The sequence below is a fragment of the Vulpes vulpes genome, chromosome 15, assembly GCF_048418805.1.
Source record: "Vulpes vulpes isolate BD-2025 chromosome 15, VulVul3, whole genome shotgun sequence".
Taxonomy (NCBI): domain Eukaryota; kingdom Metazoa; phylum Chordata; class Mammalia; order Carnivora; family Canidae; genus Vulpes; species Vulpes vulpes.
In genome coordinates, this window is record NC_132794.1 from 40,110,208 (window position 1) to 40,129,938 (window position 19,731).

The window sequence follows — 19,731 nt, forward strand, 5'->3', positions numbered from 1 at the left end:
CCTGGGTGGCTCAGCCAGCTAAGGGTCAGAATCTTAGATTCAGCTCAGGTCCTGAACCCAGGGTCCTGAGATCTAGACTGGCATCTGGCTCAGTGCTCAGAGGAAAGTGGGCCCGGGATCTCTCTCCTACTCCCTCTGCTGCTACCCCCATGGCTCACAGGTGCATGCACACTCTCTCAAATAAAAAAAATAAATCATTTAAAAAAACTCCATACAAGGGTATTTCTCACCACTGTATACAATAACATTGCATTGGAGACACTGGGATAAAACACATAATCTATGCATTACTGGTGTAGATTCAAAATGCTTTAAACTCTATGAAACAAATACAAACAGACAAATAAAAAGCAAAACAGATAAATGCTTGTAAGGTTCTTAACATAACGGTGCATAATTAGAGCTACTTAGGTAACTTTATAATAAACTTTACTGGAAAAAATTAGGATACCAGAAAGACAGTGAAATGATGAGAAATAAAAGAAAGAATGGTTAAAGAGAAGGAATGAAGAAGAAAAGGATTTGGCTTCCTGGCTTCTATAAAATAGTAAATACATGTAATTCTACAGAGGTCAATTTAAAGGGTATAAGTAAGAGTTTATATATAACTTAGAATTTATATTTTCTCCCATAAAGAACAGTCAGAAGTAAAAATAGCTTTCATATGTCATCATTTAGTCCAATCTCAAGAAGAAATCCCTGTTACCAATGAGAACCAAGGACCAGCCTATGTATGTTAGTAAATGATGGTACTCAGGCCACGGAACACATGAGTTTTTGGAAATATCAATTCATGGGGAGATTACAAATGGAGGGAAATATTGGATATTAGAAATGGATAGTCAGCATCTGGGGTCTTTTTTGAAACACAAATATCTCTTTTCAAGTCATCTGATGACTCAGAGATTGTGAAGGAATTTGGCTCAGTTCAGTGGGCTAACACATATCCACTTCACAATAGATTTGCTTCTGAGACTCATATATGCATGAGAAACGTAGCATTCCATTATTGTCCTGGAGCCTGGGAAAGAGCTTCTGAATGTATTTCAAAGCTATGAATTCTCTCTCCAGAAGAGGCAGATTCAAGCCGTGGAGAAGTTATCTATGGAATACGTCACTGAGGGGGGCACTTGAGGGGATGAGCACTGGGTGTTATTCTACATGTTGGCAAATTGAACACCAATAAAAATAAATTTATATTAAAAAAAGAATACGTCACATTGACATTTTCCATCAGAATATTCATTTTTTCATTCCCATAACTAGACCTCTTATAGGTAAGGTTTTGGACCTACCCTTCTATAATTAGCTCCCCATCTTGGTCATAGGTCATAGAAATGTTTCTTTTCAATCTTCAGCTTCATACAATGCTAAGATTTGAATTTTGCACAACAGTCATACTTATCTATTCCCAAACATCTGAGCATTCATGAGATTCTTCTTTCCATTCTAGAAGTTCTTAGTTCATGTCTTTCTTTGGTCTGCATTAGAACACAATTACTAAATGGAAGATACAAATCAGTTTGTGGTGTCTGAGTTCATTTTTCATGGACTTTGTGATTCAAGGGAGCTCCAGACCTTCCTCCTACTGCCCTCCTCTATGCTTTATCTGATGACTGTGATGGGCAACCTCATCGTAGTGATCTTATTCTTCATGGACCCTCATCTCCATTCCCAAATATACTTCTTAGCCAATCTCTCATTTGTGGGCTTCTGCCTTACCTCAGTAACTACCCCCAAACTGACCACAGACTTCCTAAAGCATCATAAGACCATCTCTTTTGGTAGATGCACGAGCCAGATCCTCTGTGCGCATTTATTTGCAGGAATTGAGATGGTGCTTCTTGTGACAGTGGCCCATGATTGTTACATGGCCATCTGCAAGCCACTCCATTACTCCAGCATCATGGACAGACAAAAGTACATCTGGCTAGTTTTGATATCATGCATCATTGGTTTTGTGCATGCCATGAGCCGACTGGCTATGATTTTAGATCTGCCCTTCTGTGGACCCAGAAGAGTGGGTCACAGTTTTTTTTTGTGACATTCTTTTGGTGAGCACACTGGCCTGCATGGACACACATACTCTGAATATGTTGATAAATTCTGACAGTGGGGTCTTGGCAACAACTTGCTTCCTTCTCTTACTGGCCTCCTACACCTACATCCTAGTAACAGTCTGTCTTCACTCTAAGGATGGAATATCCAAGGTGCTCTACATGCACCTCCCACATCACAGTGATGCTTCTCTTCTTTGTACCCTGCATGTTAATCTATCTGTGGCCACTTAGCATCACTTGGGTGGACAAGTTCTTGCTGTGTTTTATACACAGTAATCACACCTCTCCTGAATCCAGCCATTTATACTCTGAGAAATAAAGAGATTAGGAATACCATCAAGAGACTGATAAGTAGGCTTACAAATCCATAGGACAATTTTTAGTTTTCTCATGTAATCAGCAAATGTCTACATCCCAATTTGGCCACATTTTGGACTGTAAACTAAACTGGAAACATGACCCTTCATATCTGTAAGCATGAAGTATTCCCAGATGTATGGTTTGTATTTATTCCATGACAAAGATATGTTCAAAAATCCAACATTAGGGATGTCTGGCTGGCTAAGTCAGTTAAGCACCTGACTCTTGATAGTCCTAGGATCCAGTATTCCATGCTCAGCATGAAGTCTGCTTGAGAATTTTCTCTTCCTCTACCTCTCTCTCTCTCTTCTCAGTTTCTCTCTCTGTCTCTCTGTCTCTCTGTCTCTCTCTCTCTCTCTAATGAATAAATCAAATTTTAAATAACCCCATTACTTAAATTCTTGCCACTTGGAGTAGATAATAACTGGTAATAATAATTTGCATAAATATGCCTTTGTATTTACTAAAAAATTACCAGATGATAACAATGATAAAACTAATCGTTGTATCATTACTTAATACCACTAATGCCCCCAACACGATGCTAAGCATTTTACGTAGCTTATGTATTACTACAAAACCACTCTGAGTTAATTATCCATTATTCTCATTTCTAAAAATACATGATTTACTCACCCTGACCATTGCTTAGCTAGACAGGATACTAAAGAGATCTGAGTGGTCGACATCTACTTAGGAAGAAAATGAATTGAACTGAAATCGTTTTGCCCTTGTACTCCACAGCATTACCCCTATAGGTCAAGATTTCAAGTCTTCATTGTTGATTTAAAGGTGGAGTTTCTCTTGACCCTTTTTGTTAAGTAACCAGGAAGAATCATTCATAATAACTTGAAAACTTATTGCCTTATATTAATAAGTGATTTTATGATTATAATTTTACCTTATGTTAAAGAAATAAGAAAACAGAGCTGGGAGGATGAGAAAGGATAATGTGTTGCTTCAAACCACAAGAAACTTAGAGTGATGAGAAGAAAGTCACAAAGAAACCATCATGAAAACAACACAATATACAAAAATCTGAGTACTTCCTAGAAATTAATAAAACAGGTACCCCAAAAGGAGCAAAAGATTTGAGCAGGTATTTATTTCTGAAAAGAAATACCAGGGCGGGTGTTGGAGGGGAATGGGTGACGGGCACTGAGGTGGACACTTGATGGGATGAGCACTGGGTGTTTTTCTGTATGTTGGTAAATTGAACACCAATAAAAATTAATTAAAAAAAAAAAAAGAAAAAAAGAAATACCATGGGAGAGGTGGGGCAAGATGGTGGAAGAGTAGGGTCCCCAAGTCACCTGTCCCCACCAAATTACCTAGATAACTTTCAAATCATCCTGAAAACCTATGAATTCGGCCTGAGATTTAAAGAGAGAACAACTAGAATGCTACAGTGAGAAGAGTTCGCACTTCTATCAAGGTAGGAAGATGGAAAAAAAAATAAAGAAATAAGAAAGTATCCTAGGGGGAGGGGCCCTGGGAGGAGCGGGGCTAAGGCCAGGCAGTGGGAGCCCCCAGGACAGGAAAGCCCAGGCCCGCAGAAGCAGGAACTCTACCAATCTTTCCAGACGGAAAGGCGCTCGCAGGGAACTCGGGCAAGATCCCAAGAGGGGCAGGGATGCCCTCAGGCTCCAAGGGGCACTAACAGAGGAACTTGGCCTAGGGGAGAGCACACCTCAAACCGCGGACTGAGTTCCCTAAAGGGCTAGAGGGAAAACCTCACCTCAAAAGAAAGAATCAGAAACAGTCCTCTCTCCCACAGAGTTACAAAATTTGGATTACAATTCAATGTCAGAAAGCCAATTCAGAAGCACTATTATAAAGCTACTGGTGGCTCTAAAAAAAAAAGCATAAAGGATTCAAGAGACTTCATGACTGCAGAATTTAGATCTAATCAAGCCAAAATAAAAAATCAATGAAATGAGATGCAATCTAAACTGGAGATCCTAACGACGAGGGTTAACAAGGTAGAAGAACAAGTGAGTGACATAGAAGACAAGTTGATGGCAAGGAAGGAAGCTGAGGAAAAAGAGAAGATCATGAGAAAAGGTTAAGGGAAATAAATAACAGCCTCAGAAGGAAAAATCTATGTTTAATTGGGGTTCCAGAAAAGGCCAAAAGAGACAGAAGACCAGAAAGTGTATTTGAACAAATCATAACTGAGAACTTCCCTAACATGGGAAGGAAAACAGGCATTCAGATTCAGGAGATAGAGAGTTCCCCTCTAAAATCAATAAAAACCATTCACACCCCGACACTTAATAGTGAAACTTGCAAATTCCAGAGATAAAGAGAAGATCCTTAGAGCAGCAAGAGACAAGAGATCTGGAACCTTTATGGGGAGGAGTATTACGTTAACAGCAGACCTCTCCACAGAGACCTGGCAGGCCATAAAGGGCTGGCAGGATATATTCAAGGTCCTAAATGAGAAGAACCTGCAGCCAAGAATACTTTATCCAGCAAGGCTCTCATTCAGAATAGAAGGAGAGATAAAGAGCTTCCAAGACAGGCAGAAACTGAAAGAATATGTGACCACCAAACCAGCTCTGCAAGAAATGTTAAGGGGGACTCTGTAAAAGAAAGAGGAAGTCCAAGGAAACAATCCACAAAAACACGTATCTGAATAGAGACTGAATAGATATCATGATGACACTAAACTCATACCTTTCAATAGTAACTCTCAACGTGAATGGGCTTAATGACCCCATCAAAAGGCTCAGGGTTTCATACTGGATAAAAAAGCAGGACCCATCTATTTGCTGTCTACAAGACACTAATTTTATGTGGGAAATATCAGAAAGGGAGACAGAACATAAAGACTCCTAACTCTGGGAAATGAACTAGGGGTGATGGAAGGGGAGGAGGGCGGGGGGTGAGGGTGAATGGGTGATGGGCACTGAGGGGAGCACTTGAGGGATAAGCACTGGGTGTTATTCTGTATAACAGAACAATTGGCAAATTGAACACCATAAAAATAAATGCATTATTAAAAAAATAATAATAATAAAAGACCTAAGGACACCTACAGCCTAAAAATGAAAGGTTGGAGAACCATTTACCATTCAAATGGTCCTCAAAACAAAGCAGGGGTAGCCATCCTTGTATCAGATAAATTAATATTTATCCCGAGGACCGTAGTAAGAGATGAAGAGGGACACTATATCATACGTAAAGGATCTATCCAACAGGAGGACCTCACAATCATGAATATTTATGCCCCGAATGTGGGAGCTGCCACGTATATCAATCAATTAATAACCAAAGTAAAGACATACTTAGATAACAATACACTTATACTTGCTGATTAGAACACAGCGCATTCTACAATCGACAGATCTTCTAAGCACAACATCTCCAAAGCAACAAGAGCTTTAAATGATACACTGGACCAGATGGATTTCACAGATATTTATAGAACTTTACATGGAAACGCAACTGAATACACATTCTTCTAAAGTGCACATGGAACTTTCTCCAGAATAGACCACCTACTGGGTCACAAATCAGGTCTTAACCAATTCCAAATATTGAGATTGTCCCCTGCATATTTTCAGACCATAATTCATTGAAACTAGAACTAAACCACAAGAAGATGTTTGGAAGGCTTTCAAACACATGGAGATTAAGGACCATCCTGCTAAAAGATGAAAGGGTCAACCAGAAAATTAGAGAAGAATTAAAAAGATTCATGGATACTAATGAAGATACAACAGTTAAAAATCTTTGGGATACAGCAAAAGCAGTCCTAAGAGGTAAATACATCACAATACAATCATCCATCCAAAAACTGGAAAGAATTCAAATACACAAACTAACCTTGCACCTAAAGGAGCTGGAGAAAAACAGAAAATAGATCCTACACCCAGAAAAAGAAGAAAATTAATAAAGATTTTAGCAGAACCCAATGAAATAGAGACCAGAAGAACTGTGGAACATTCAACAAACCAGGAGTTGGTTCTTTGAAAGAATCATTAAGATAGATAAACCATTAGCCAGCCTTATAAACACAAAAGAGAAAAGACTCAAATTAATAAAATCATGAATGAGAAAGGAGAGATCACCACCAATACCAAGTAAATACAAACTATTTAAAAAACTTATTATAAGCAGCTATACGCCAATAAATTAGGCAATCTAGAAGAAATGGACGCATTTCTGGAAAACCACAAACTACCAAAACTGCAACAAGAAGAAATAGAAAACCTGAACAGGCTGATAACCATGGAGGAAATTGAAGCAGTCATCAAAAACCTCCCAAGACACAAAAGTCCAGGGCCAGATGGCTTCCCTGAGGAATTCTATCAAACGTTTAAAGAAGAAACCATACCTATTCTATTAAAGCTGTTCGGAAAAATAGAAAAAGATGGAGTACTTCTAAACTCGTTCCACAAGGCCAGCATCACCTTAATTCCAAAACCAGACAAAGACCCCACAAAAAGGCGAATTATAGACCAATATCCCTGATGAACACAGATGAAAAAGTTCTCAACAAGATACTAGCCAATAGGATCCAACAACACATTAAGAAGATTATTCACCATGACCAAGTGGGATTTATCCCTGGGATGCATGGCTGGTTCAACACTCGTAAAACAATCAATATGAATCATCATATCAGCAAGAGAAAATACAAGAACCATATGATCCCTTCAAGAGATTCAGAGAAAGCATTTGACGAAATACAGCATCCATTTCTGATCAAAACTCTTCAGAATATAGGGATAGAGGGAACATTCCTCAACATCTTAAAAGCCATCTACGAAAAGCCCACAGCAAATATCATTCTCAATGGGGAGACACTGGGAGCCTTTCCCCTAAGATCAGGAACAAGACAGGGATGTCCACTCTCACCACTGCTATTCAACATAGTATGAGAATCCTAGCCACAGCAGGCAACAAAAGGAAATAAAAGGCATTCAAATTGGCAAAGAAGAAGTCAAACTCTCCATCTTCACAGATGACATGATACTCTACATAGAAAACCCAAAAGACTCCACCTCAAGATTGCTAGAACTCAACAGCAATTTGGCAGTGTGGCAGGATACAAAATCAATGCCCAGATATCAGTGGCATTTCTGTACATTCACAATGACAGTGAAGAAAGAGAAATTAAGAAGTCAATCCCATTTACAATTTTACCCAAAAGTGTAAGATACCTAGAATTAAACCTAACCAAAGCAGTAAAGGATCTATACTCTGAAAACTACAGAACACTTCTGAAAGAAATTGAGGAAGTCACAAAGAGATGGAAAAGTATTCCATGCTCAGGGATTGGAAGAATTAATATTGTGAAAATATCCATGCTACCCAGGGCAGTTTACACATTTAATGCAATCCCTAACAAAATACCATGGACTTTCTTCAGAGACTTGGAACAAATTATCTTAAGATTTGTGTGGAATCAAAAAAAAAAAAAAGATTTGTGTGGAATCAGAAAAGACCCTGAATAGCCTGGGGAATATTAAAAAAGAAAACCATAGCTGGGGGCATCACAATGCCAGATTTCAGGTTGTACTTCAAAGCTGTGGTCATCAAGACAGTGTGGTATTGGCACAAAAACAGGCACATAGATCAATGGAACAAAATAGAGAACCCAGAAATGGGCTTTCAATTTTATGGTTAACTAATATTCGACTAGGAGGAAAGACTATCCACTGGATAAAAAGACAGTCTCTACAATAAATGGTGCTGGGAAAATTGGACATCCACCTGCAGAAGAATGAAACTAGACCATTCTCTTGCACCATACAAAAAGATAAACTCAAAATGGATGAAAGATCTCAATGTGAGACAAGAATCCATCAAAATCCTAGAGGAGAAAACAGGCAACACGCTTTTTGAACTCAGCCACAGTAACTTCTTGCAAGATACATCCATGAAGGCAAGAGAAACAAAAGCAAAATTGAATTATTGGTACTTCATCAAGATAAAAAGATTTGCATAACAAAAGAAAGAGTCAAGAAAACTAAAGACAATCTACAGAATGAGAGAAGATATCTCCAAATGACCTATCAGATAAAGGGCCAGCATCCAAGATCTATAAAGAACTTATTAAACTCAACAGGAAAGAAACAAACAATCCAATCATGAAATGGGCAAAATATATGAACAAAAATTTCACAGAGGAAGACATAGACCTGGCCAACAAGCACATGAGAAAATGCTCTGCATCACTTGCCATCAGGGAAATACAAAATAAAATCACAATGAGATACCACCTTACACCAGTGAGAATGGGGAAAATTAACAAGACAGGAAACAACAAATGTTGGAGAGGATGCGGAGAAAAGGGAACCCTCTTGCACTGTTGGTGGGAATGTGAACTGGTGCAGTCACTCTGGAAAATGTGTGGAGGTTCCTCAAAGAGTTAAAAATAGATCTGCCCTATGACCCAGCAATTGCACTGTGAAGATGCAGATGCCTTGAAATGTTGGGACACCTGCACCCCAATGTTTATAGCAGCAATGTCCACAATAGCCAAACTGTGGAAGGAGCCTTGGAGTCCAGCAAAAGATGAATGGATAAAGAAGATGATGTATATGTATACAATGGAATATTACTCAGCCATTAGAAACGACAAATACCCACCATTTGCTCTGACATGGATGGGCTTGGAGGGTATTATGCTGAGTGAAATAAGTCAATCAGAAAAGGGAAAACATTATATGGTCTCACTCATTTGGGGAATATAAAAACTAGTGAAAGGGAAGAAAGAGAAAGGAGATAAAATGAGTGAAAATATCAGTCAAGTTGACAGAACATAAGAGACACCTAACTCTGGGAAATGAACAAGGGGTAGTGGAAGGGAAGGTGGGTGGGGAGTTGGGGTAAGTGGGTGATGGGCAATGAGGGGGGCACTTGGCGGGATGAGCACTGGGTGTTACGCTATATGTTGGCAAATTGAACTCCGATAAAAATAATTTTAAAAATAAAAATAATTAAAAAAAATTACTATGGGACACTAGATACTCAACCTCAACCTAATTAGTAATGGAGAAACTGCAACGGAAGATCATAATGAAATACCACCTTACATCTCTAAACGGGCAAGAGAATCAAATCTGACAGTAACGTTTATTGTTGAGAACATGTACTGATGTTTATTAATGGAAATATTATGCCCTGCTAGTGTGTGAAAATAGACTTAACTCCTGAAAACCAAGGGATCACTTCTCCTTCTGACTTTCATCAATCGGTGCAGATAACATATGATGCCTATGTATAGTCACATCATCTCACCTTTCCTTGGAGTTTATATTGCTGAGACGAGGAGGACAATAAGTAGTCGAGAGACTGCATCTTCTTCAATGTTGGACCTACTGCCTTCCCACTCTTTAATCAGGCCTGTCCAAAAACAAGAAATATTTATGGATTCAACTGCAGAGAAAAGATCCTCAGGCTTTTGCAAGTTGTTTCTACCCTGTTACCTCATCTTGATCCTTCCTAATCCACAGAATTCACACTTCAGCACTACACTGTATTCTTATTATTCTCAGACTCATTATATTCTCCTTATTTTGTTATTCACTATTTTTCTAGCTCCATGTATACAGACTTGGCCAATATATTGGCCCTAAAAAGCTTTGCCATTTTCGCTAAAAAGGACCAGTGTTTTGGAGCTAATCCCTCCAGAAAATAGATTCACCTTAATTAAATAGCTTCTGGGTTTCCTTTAAACAGAAAAATCATTTCTTCACAAAAGTGATCTCAAGTAACAGCTGTAAAGATGAGACTCCAAGCAATCTTGCAGTGAAGCCTAGGTAGGATACTCTGTTTGCTTATTAAATGGCCTGTTATGACTGAAAAACAACAACATTAAGGTATATTTACTATAAACATACTTCTTTTTTTCCAAAAACAAAAATTCCTTTGTCTCTAGATCTCCATATAGAATAATTTTAGGTATTAAAACTCCAAGTGACACTGTTCAGCTTATGGTCACTGTATCCTTTGAGCTTTCATACTTATCAAATGCCAACTTATTAGTTCTCAAAATTCTAAGCAGAATTAGCAGTTAAGTGTGTGTAGTGGTATTTTACCTTTTATGAGATATTTATGCCAAACAGATATAACCAGTGACTCATAGTTCTGATAAATCTCAACAGTTCTATAAGTCATAAAACATCTGTAATGTATAACACCTCTGATCTCAAATTTGAAAAAATACTGTCAAAACCACATAATTACTACTCATCGCACAGACTGTTCAATTTCTCTGTTACTCTGTTTTGCATCTTATGGAATTGACCCTTGGGGAAAAAGCCAAGGTTCACAAAAGTCCTAATTTCTATCAACAGCCAATAATGGAATAAATATTAGTTATTAAGACTCAATCTCATAATTGGTTTCATTCCTAATGGTAAGAACTATTTATAGCTCTGTCTTAATTAATAACAGTGCATCTAAAAGGGAGTGAATCTCTCTGTGCTTCTCAAACCCTTGAAGCTGCTGAGGGTGAACCCAGAGCCTTGCAGGTAGGTGAAAAGCCCATTCTTAATTCTCCAGCATCTGGGTCCATTATTATCTACTTTCATGTTCCCCACAATTTACTTCTCTTCCCCAAACCCCTTTCCTTTGTTAACTCACTTCAGTGGAATGATTTCCATTCATGTTGTTTTACATACTCCTTCTCAGAGATAAAACTGTATGAAAGATGAATATAAAATATTCTTCAAAGCTCTAGAAGCTTTTTGCAAATAGTACATAATTACATCTTGTCTTCCAACTCCTCTTACTCTGAATCTTAGAATTATAAAAATAAAAAGAAACATCTATATATTTCCACTGAAACAACATGAAAAAAGCATGCTAGCTTTCTGTCTGCCAGATTTATTCAACCACTGTTTCCAGTCTGAAAACTCTAGGCCTGTTGCTTGAAAACTATCAAAATTATTGGAAGAGATAACACTTATTTAGCACTTTAGTGTCGAAGCACTTTCTGATGTTTTCTTTTCAACTCATTTATTCCTCAAAACCACTTTAGGAGATAGTGACTCTTAGTATCTGCCTTTAACACATGAAGAAATGGACACATCTGGCAGCTCAGTGCCTCACATAAAGCACACAGCAGGTGAATGGGATCTGGGAAGGCAAACAGTTTGGCCCTTGTGTCTGTACCCTAAATACTGCATTTTACTGTATGTATTGGAAATGCTCCCTATATAAATGTATCCATCCCCTCAAATTACTGTGACACTCTTGTTTTCCAATTAAAAAATAAATAATACAAATCAAGTTGGGGATAAAGAAACAAGCATAAAATTATTTACAATCCCACCACCTGTATGACAATAGATGGTAGCTGCATTTGTGGTGAACACGGAGTAGCATATAGAGATACTGCATCACTATATTGTACACCTGAAACTAGGTAACATCGTGTGTTAACACTAGTCAAATCTTTAAATTGTTTTTTAATCCCACCACCCCATTTTTTGCAGTAACATGGGGCAAATTCTAAACCTTTACTCATTCTTGTCGTATATTATACTAATATAATATTTATATTAGTATAAATATTTTCCACTGTAGTCTTCTGGACTTATCGATATCTTTCCATGATAATTAATATATACCTAATGACCTTTTAAAACCTGAATATATCCACATAATCAGTCCCTTATCATCAAACGTTTCAAATTATAAGAAACATTAAAGTAAGATAACATTATACATTTTATCCATTTGTCTATTTTTCAACTAATTCCAAGACATAGGATTACTAAATTACAAATAAATATTTTTTACCTTTATGACTCAACTGTCTTCTGGGTTGACAGTACTACTTCACATTTCTTTTCAGCTGAGAACGAGAAGCACTGATTTCCCAATTCTATACCAGCAACCATTCATTCCTTCTGTTGAGGAGAAAATACGAAACTGGGATCTGCTTTCTGAATTTGAGGTCAATGTAGAAAGACCTCTTCAATCTCAAATTTTAGAAAGTAACTCATAATTCAACTTAACAATCTTTACAGTTTTATTTTTTCACTTAAGGCTTCTAACCATCTAGAACATGTTTTGCTCTAATATGCATGGTAAGATACAAAAGTTTTCATTTCCAATGTTGAGCTACATGTTTAATAACTATTGAATACTCTGAATTTAGTAGATAACCCTTCATTATTCTATTAAATTGTATTGCATTCTTTATCATATATTACACTCCCTAATTTGTGTCACATTCTTTTTTTTTTAATAAATTAATTTTTTATTGGTGTTCAATTAACCAACATACAGAATAACACCCAGTGCTCATCCCGTCAAGTGTCCCCCTCAGTGCCTGTCACCCAATCACCTTCACCCCCCCCCTCCTCCCCCTCCACCACCCCTAGTTCATTTCCCAGAGTTAGGAGTCTTTATGTTCTGTCTCCCTTTCTGATATTTCCCACACATTTCTTCTACCTTCCCTTATATTCCCTTTCACTATTATTTATATTCCCAAATGAATGAGGACATACACTGTTTGTCCTTCTCCGATTGACTTACTTCACTCAGCATAATACCCTCCAGTTCCATCCACGTTGAAGCAAATGGTGGGTATTTGTCGTTTCTAATGGCTGAGGAATATTCCATTGTGTATATAGACCACATCTTCTTTATCCTTTCATCTTTCTATGGACACTGAGGCTCCTTCCACAGTTTGGCTATTGTGGACATCGCTGCTAGAAACACCGGGGTACAGGTGTCCCGGCGTTTCATTGCATCTGAATCTTTGGGGTAAATCCCCAACAGTGCAATTGCCACATTCTTATCTGCATTTTGCTATATTTATCTGTTCAATGTCAGTAAAATTAATCATTGTTTAATTGACATGAGTTTACAATATATCCCAATAGTTTTCCAGAAAGCATTCTCTTTTCTCCCCTTGTCACCCTCTTCTTATCTTTTTCAAAATCCCTGGGCTTTGAAATGGACATTTAGATCTCTTTTTAAAGCTCCAAAACATAGCTGTTGGGCTTTTAATGGGCACTGCAGCTATTGCTTAGAATAGTTACACGAGAATCTTTACAATTTTGAGTCTTTTTTTTTCCATTGGCATGGTTTCATTTCCTATTTCAATCCACATTTCAAATGTTTCAGAAAAGTTGGTTTTTAAAGATTTTATTTATTTATTCATGAGAGACACAGAGTGAAAGAGAGAGAGGCACAGACACAGGCAGAGGGGGAAGCAGGCTCCATTCCATAAAGGGAGCCTAACACGGGACTCCATCCTGGGTCTCCAGGACCACATCCTGGGCTGAAGGCGGCACTAAACCACTGAGCCACGCGGGCTGCCCTGTTTTTCAATAGAATGCTTACATTGCACATTTGTGTCACTTAGAAATGAGATTTTTTAAATCAAATTTTAATAAATTGTTTACAATTTATTATTTATTATATTTATTAAAATAATCTTCTAGATTTATTTTTCATTTACTTGTAAGTATTTGAGATGGACAATTTTATTATTTCTGAATGATTATGCCTTTGATGCTGTTCTTTCAAGAATATTATTTGGCTTAATCCATCTACTAGAGTAAAAATGATTAAAATATAATGATGTGGGCTTTGTTATGTTCTTGATTTTAATGTTCCATCTATAATCAGACATTGACTATTGGTTTAAGCATTTTATTAAAATCATCATAGTAAAATGTTTCTTGGTCTTTCCCAATTGACCAAGAGTTTTTATCAGGGTTCAATTTTGAAATTTATCCAGTAACTGGTTAGTACATTCAGTCCCCAAAATTCTTGTGGAAATATCCTCTGAAATCAAATACTGCTCAACTCTTCTCATGACCTTATGTGATATGATGTGGTACCAAAAATTTTTCTCATCATAGACCCACCAAAGGCTTTAAATAGGAAAGCCATGTGGTCATATTTGATCTCTAGATAGATACATAGGGAAACATTCTGTAGAATGGACTGGATATGAGGAAGAGTGGAACAGGGAGATCATTTAGGAGCCTCTTCAAATGTCAAGATGGGAAAATGGGTAAAAGACAAAATGACCAGAGAAATGAGGAAGGAACTGAAATGAGAAATAGTTGAGAGGAAAAGTTGTACAAGTGGAGCTGGAAATGCAGGGACAGAGTGATACTCAGGTGTCTATACTGGGCATTGAGGAGAATGGTAATGACATTGATTAAAGCATTGGAGTAATTTAAATTATAAATTCAGTTTTTACATATTAACTCAAATATGGAGGTGGAACTTCTATTTGTGTACACCACATACGGCTTTGGGTCTATTACTCTGGAGTAAGGGGAAAAGCTACAGATTTAGAATTCAACATGTAGGTACTAGTTAAAATGAGTACACTGATATTGAATAAAGTTTTTCCTGTCTGAGCTACAAGAATCCCTACAAAGTTTTGAGAAACATACAGGTGGAGATATATAATATAGGATTGACATTTTTAAATCTTTTTCCTCATCCGACCAAGGTAAACTGGCATATGTATAAGATTCTGTAGAGTGAATGGTTAGAAGAGATGTTTCCAACATACTTTAAAAGAAGAACGAATACTTACCACAGACTCTGAGTCAAGCCAGAGATTAAGGTCCAGCAGAGGACAGTGATTACTGTGTTAGTGAAAGGTATAGAGAAGTCAGAAAGGCAAAAGAATAATTAGAAAAGGTCTATCATAAATATGGTCCTATTGTATTCTACCAATTAACAGAAAATCTGGCTTAGACTTGGTCAAAGAAGTTCCAGTTTATTTTTCTCCTGTTAAAAGAATAAATCTGAAGAGAGAATATTGCAGGCTTTAGTTAAGTGATTCAACATGCCTTTTTGTTTCTGGGTCCTCTCTAAATTTTCACTGTATTATTTGTATTGTGTGGGCTTTACAACTTTGTGGTTGCTGTACCGTTAGGCATATCATTGGCATTAACTGCACACACACACACACACACACACACACACACAGGCCATGAAAAGAACCTTCTCTACATAAAGTTCTATCTTTTCATTTGGAAAAAAAGCTCTCCAAATATCACTGGATTATAACTGATTGAACATTCCTGGGTCACATGCCCTATCTTAGATTGATTCATGGCCAAGAAAAATGGGATTAAGCATAACTGGTTTAGAAAAATCATATATCATCCTATCAACCTGGGATAGAGCTACTGTCTTCTAAAATCCAGAGATTTCAGCCAAACACTAGAATAAGTGGAGCTTCCATTGGAAAGAAGTGAGAGAGGATTGGCTTTATGAAAGCCAAGGATCCAAGGGCACAGGGAGTTACAGAACTGAGGGCATGATAAGCAATATCAAATACGACAGAGAGATCAAGGAAAATGATGATTAAAAACTGATTATTGTGTTAAATATTCATTATCCAAGATATCTTTCTATGCACAAGGAATTTTGGAAACTCAATTGTTTTGGCCCATTGGTGAACAAAAAGTGAGGATTGCCAATGAGGAGTTAGGGAGAAAAAGAAAATTAGGAGATGCAAGATTCAGAGATTTGATTTTTTTAAAAAAAGAACTTAATTATGTAGAGGCACCTGAGTGTCTTGGTAGTTTAAGAATCCACATTCATCTCAGTTCTGGGATTGAGTCCTCATCCATCGGGCTCCCTGCTGAGACTAATCCCTCTCCCTCTGCCCCTACCCACACTCTGACATGTGTCTACTCTATGTCTCAGATAAATAAATAAAATCTTTAAAAAAAAGAAACAACTTAACTATGTAAATAGGTAAAAGGAAGCAAAAAGGTGAAGAAAGCTTAACTGATAGATCCTTAGGGAAGATCCAGTGTATACTGGAAGGGGCCAGCCTTGAAGAGCACAGTGCTATGGTTAGAAGAATGGGTATGGTGTCCTACAGCTCTGGATACATGTCCTGGCTCTGACACTTGATCCCTCGAAGACTGACTTTCTTCATTAGTCAAATGAATCTAAAAAAAGTACTTTCATATGGAATTATGTGGGGTTTAAATGAGACAATGTGCTTAGTACAAAGTTTTGTATAAATGTCATCCATTGAACTTTTAATTGTCTAATTAATGCTTTTTGCTTACAAGCGTTCAGTCTTTGTATCCAACATTTTAATTGAATGTAGAGGGATGTACTACGACAGTAGTTATGAATCAAAATTATGAATAATCACAATCTAAGAGTTGACGTCTATGGTAAATTATACATAATAAAAACAAAAACAAATCACATATATAAGGTGAAACAAGGTGAAAGGCATTAGGCAATTTGGGCCTAAAAATCTCTCTTTGACTATTGAAATAAATTCAGTTAAGGAAAATTAGCAAAGTAGTGTGAGAATATTACTGTGAAGTTGACAGTAGTAGCTGAAATTATTCACATCTCAGTAAGTGATCAGGGGAAATGTCTTGAAATCCTTGAGACACAAAATAAAAAGATCTGCGAATGGAATAGAAGGGAAGTAATACCATTCATTTCCAGCTAAAGTATTAATAATTTTCTTCTCTTTTGTATAATCATTCTCTTTATCACCTTAATGTTTCCTTATCTGTAATATTTCTCCATATCCAGTTAAATGCTTTCTAATTTAAGATAGGTGTCCCAAAGAACAAACTAGCAAGAAATAGGAAATTTACATTTATATCACTGACTGTGACTTTTTAATCATCTTCTATCCTCAGATGATTTGAGAATCAACTCTTCTGCCCATGTCAATGGATGGACTAAATAATTCTGTGGTTTCTGAGTTTGTGTTGCTGGGACTCTCTAGTTCTTGGGAAACTAGAGTTTTTCTCATGTTGACATTTTCCTTGATCTATTTAGGGATAATCCTGGGAAATCTCTTCATTTTCTTTTTGGTAATTTTTGATTCTCACCTACATTCTCCCATGTACTTCTTCCTGGCCAATCTGTCCTTCATTGACATGGGGGTTGCCTCTACAACAGTCCCAAAGATGATTGGGGACCTTTTAAATGAATACAAGATAATTTCCTTCCAAGGTTGCATGACACAGATATGCTTCATCCACATCATGGGAGGAGTGGAGATGGTGCTGCTCATAGCCATGGCATTTGACAGGTACATGGCAATTTGTAAGCCTCTGCACTATCTGAACATCATGAACCCTAAAATATGTGTTTCATTTGTAATCACTGGCTGGGTGATTGGAGTGATCCATGCTATGTCTCAGTTTGCTTTCATTATAAACTTGCCTTTTTGTGGTCCTAATGAAGTAGACAGCTTTTACTGTGACTTTCCCAGAATCATAAAGCTTGCGTGCACAGATGGAGCCAAGTTTGAGTTTATTATTGCTGCTAACAGTGGCTTCATGAGCATGGGCACCTTCTTCTTGCTAATCCTTTCCTATGTCTTCATTTTGGTCACTGTCTGGAAACGTGCTTCAGGAGATTTATCCAAAGCATTTGTCACACTGTCATCTCACATCACTGTGGTGGTTCTATTTTTCACTCCATGCATGTTTCTCTATGTCTGGCCTTTCCCCACATCATCAATTGACAAATACCTGTTCATTGCTGACTTTGCTATCACCCCCATTTTAAATCCCATAATATATACATTAAGGAACAAAGACATAAAGGTATCTGTAAAACGACTGAGCAAATGGGGACATTATGGCAGACGTTGCTAACTGGCTCTATCTCTGGAGCTCTAAAACTATACATCCATATGCTCTTTGGATATCTCTACTGAGGGATCTGACAGCTAAAATAGGTAGAACTATATATATTATCTACTTCACTGAATAAAATTCTACTACTTCTGTAGAGCATTTATTCACTACTTTGGCTACCATGGGAAATGTGAATCTACCATGTAAGGGTATTATTTTATTATTTCAGCAGACAGCAGTAATATCTACTACATAATATTTGATGACTGAAATTGTACTCATTTGATAATAACAATATGAGGAAATCTCTTTTGATTCCCATAAGTACAACTCTGGTGAATTTCAGGAACCATCACATCGAGTGGTTATTTATAGAAGGGTCGTAGCTCTTGTTAGTTACTTAGGTTGGTTTCCGTCAGAAGATCCAAAGACAAAATTTTATTGCATGTAGTTTATTTGGAAGCTAATTTTTGGGTGTATCAGTAAGGGAATAGGGAAGAGGTATTGTGAAAGGAAAGATGCTTATGTTGGTAACATAAAAGGAGTGCAAGCAAACTGTAATCCTCCAGGAAACTGTACTGATTCTGTGATTTAGAATTATCTCACTTGAAGGGCAGGTGTCTGACGTGTTTCTTCGTTTGCAGAGGGTTCATGAACTCCTAGGCATGCCCCACATTTCCCACAACAAATATTATGCATCATGTCAAGAGGCCAGAGACAAGCAATGAGACAGACTCTCTGGTGCTGACAGGAAAGGACCATCTCGAATAAAAGTCATCTTCAAAGCAGCCTCCAAATATTGCTCTGTAACTTAAACAAGGGTTAATGAAACATTTTCCTCCAATGGACACCAACTTGTAATCACCCATTTTACTCCAAATACCCAAACTGGTACTTGAGCACAGACAATTCTGTGATATAAGCTATTTCTCTGCTTTTCACAAGTCTCAGAAAACCAAACTAGCAAGTCACAGTAGGCCATTCAGCCATGAGCATACTTCTGCAAGTCATGACCAGCCTATGCGATCACATCTCACAACTGGCCATCACGGGCTACCCACAAAACCTCCTCAGTTCCTCAAGAGCAGGAAAGGAAATCTTGGTTCCAATATAAAAACTGTGGATGTAGAGCAGCCCTGGTGGCTTAGTGGTTTAGCACCACCTTCAGCCCAGGCGTGATCCTGGAGACCCGGGATTGAGTCCCATGTCAGGCTCCTTGCATGGAGCCTGCTTCTCCCTCTGCCTGTGTCTCTGCCTCTCTCTCCTTCTGTATCTCTCATGAATAAATAAATAATTTTTTAAACTGTAGACATAGATCAAAATAGAGTTAGATTTTTTTCTGCCTACAAAACATTCAAATGAACTGAAGGATATTTTATATCCAACTCTAGAACTGTTATAAATAAATTCACTTTGAACTTTTGATTCTGAATTTCTGAAAAGGCACACTAACAGATGATGCTCTCAATTTAGTGGCACTTACTGAGAGATCCCAATAGACGCAGCACAGATACTATGTCTATAAGCCTTTCTCTATTCCATGACACAGAACTCTAGTGTTTCCCACTCAAGAAGTCACTTTACACAATAAATACATCCACTTCTGAGGATAACACTATCTGACAAAACCTGTCCAAACAAAATGAATTACTTGTTTTATCACGTTCTGACTGCATTTAGACCCTGAAAAATTTTGGACTCAGCTTTATATCTGTGAAGAGAAATTTGATGTT

At 37.5% G+C, this 19,731-nt stretch overlaps 1 protein-coding gene across 1 annotated transcript; it reads left to right on the plus strand.

The window, feature by feature from the left end:
* The first annotated feature begins 17,074 nt into the window (after positions 1 to 17,074).
* On the plus strand, positions 17,075 to 18,016 carry LOC112919828 (olfactory receptor 4F21-like). The gene has a single exon (XM_025998335.2). The coding sequence runs from the start codon at positions 17,075 to 17,077 to the stop codon at positions 18,014 to 18,016; it is 942 nt and encodes a 313-aa protein (XP_025854120.2).
* The last annotated feature ends 1,715 nt before the right edge of the window (positions 18,017 to 19,731 follow it).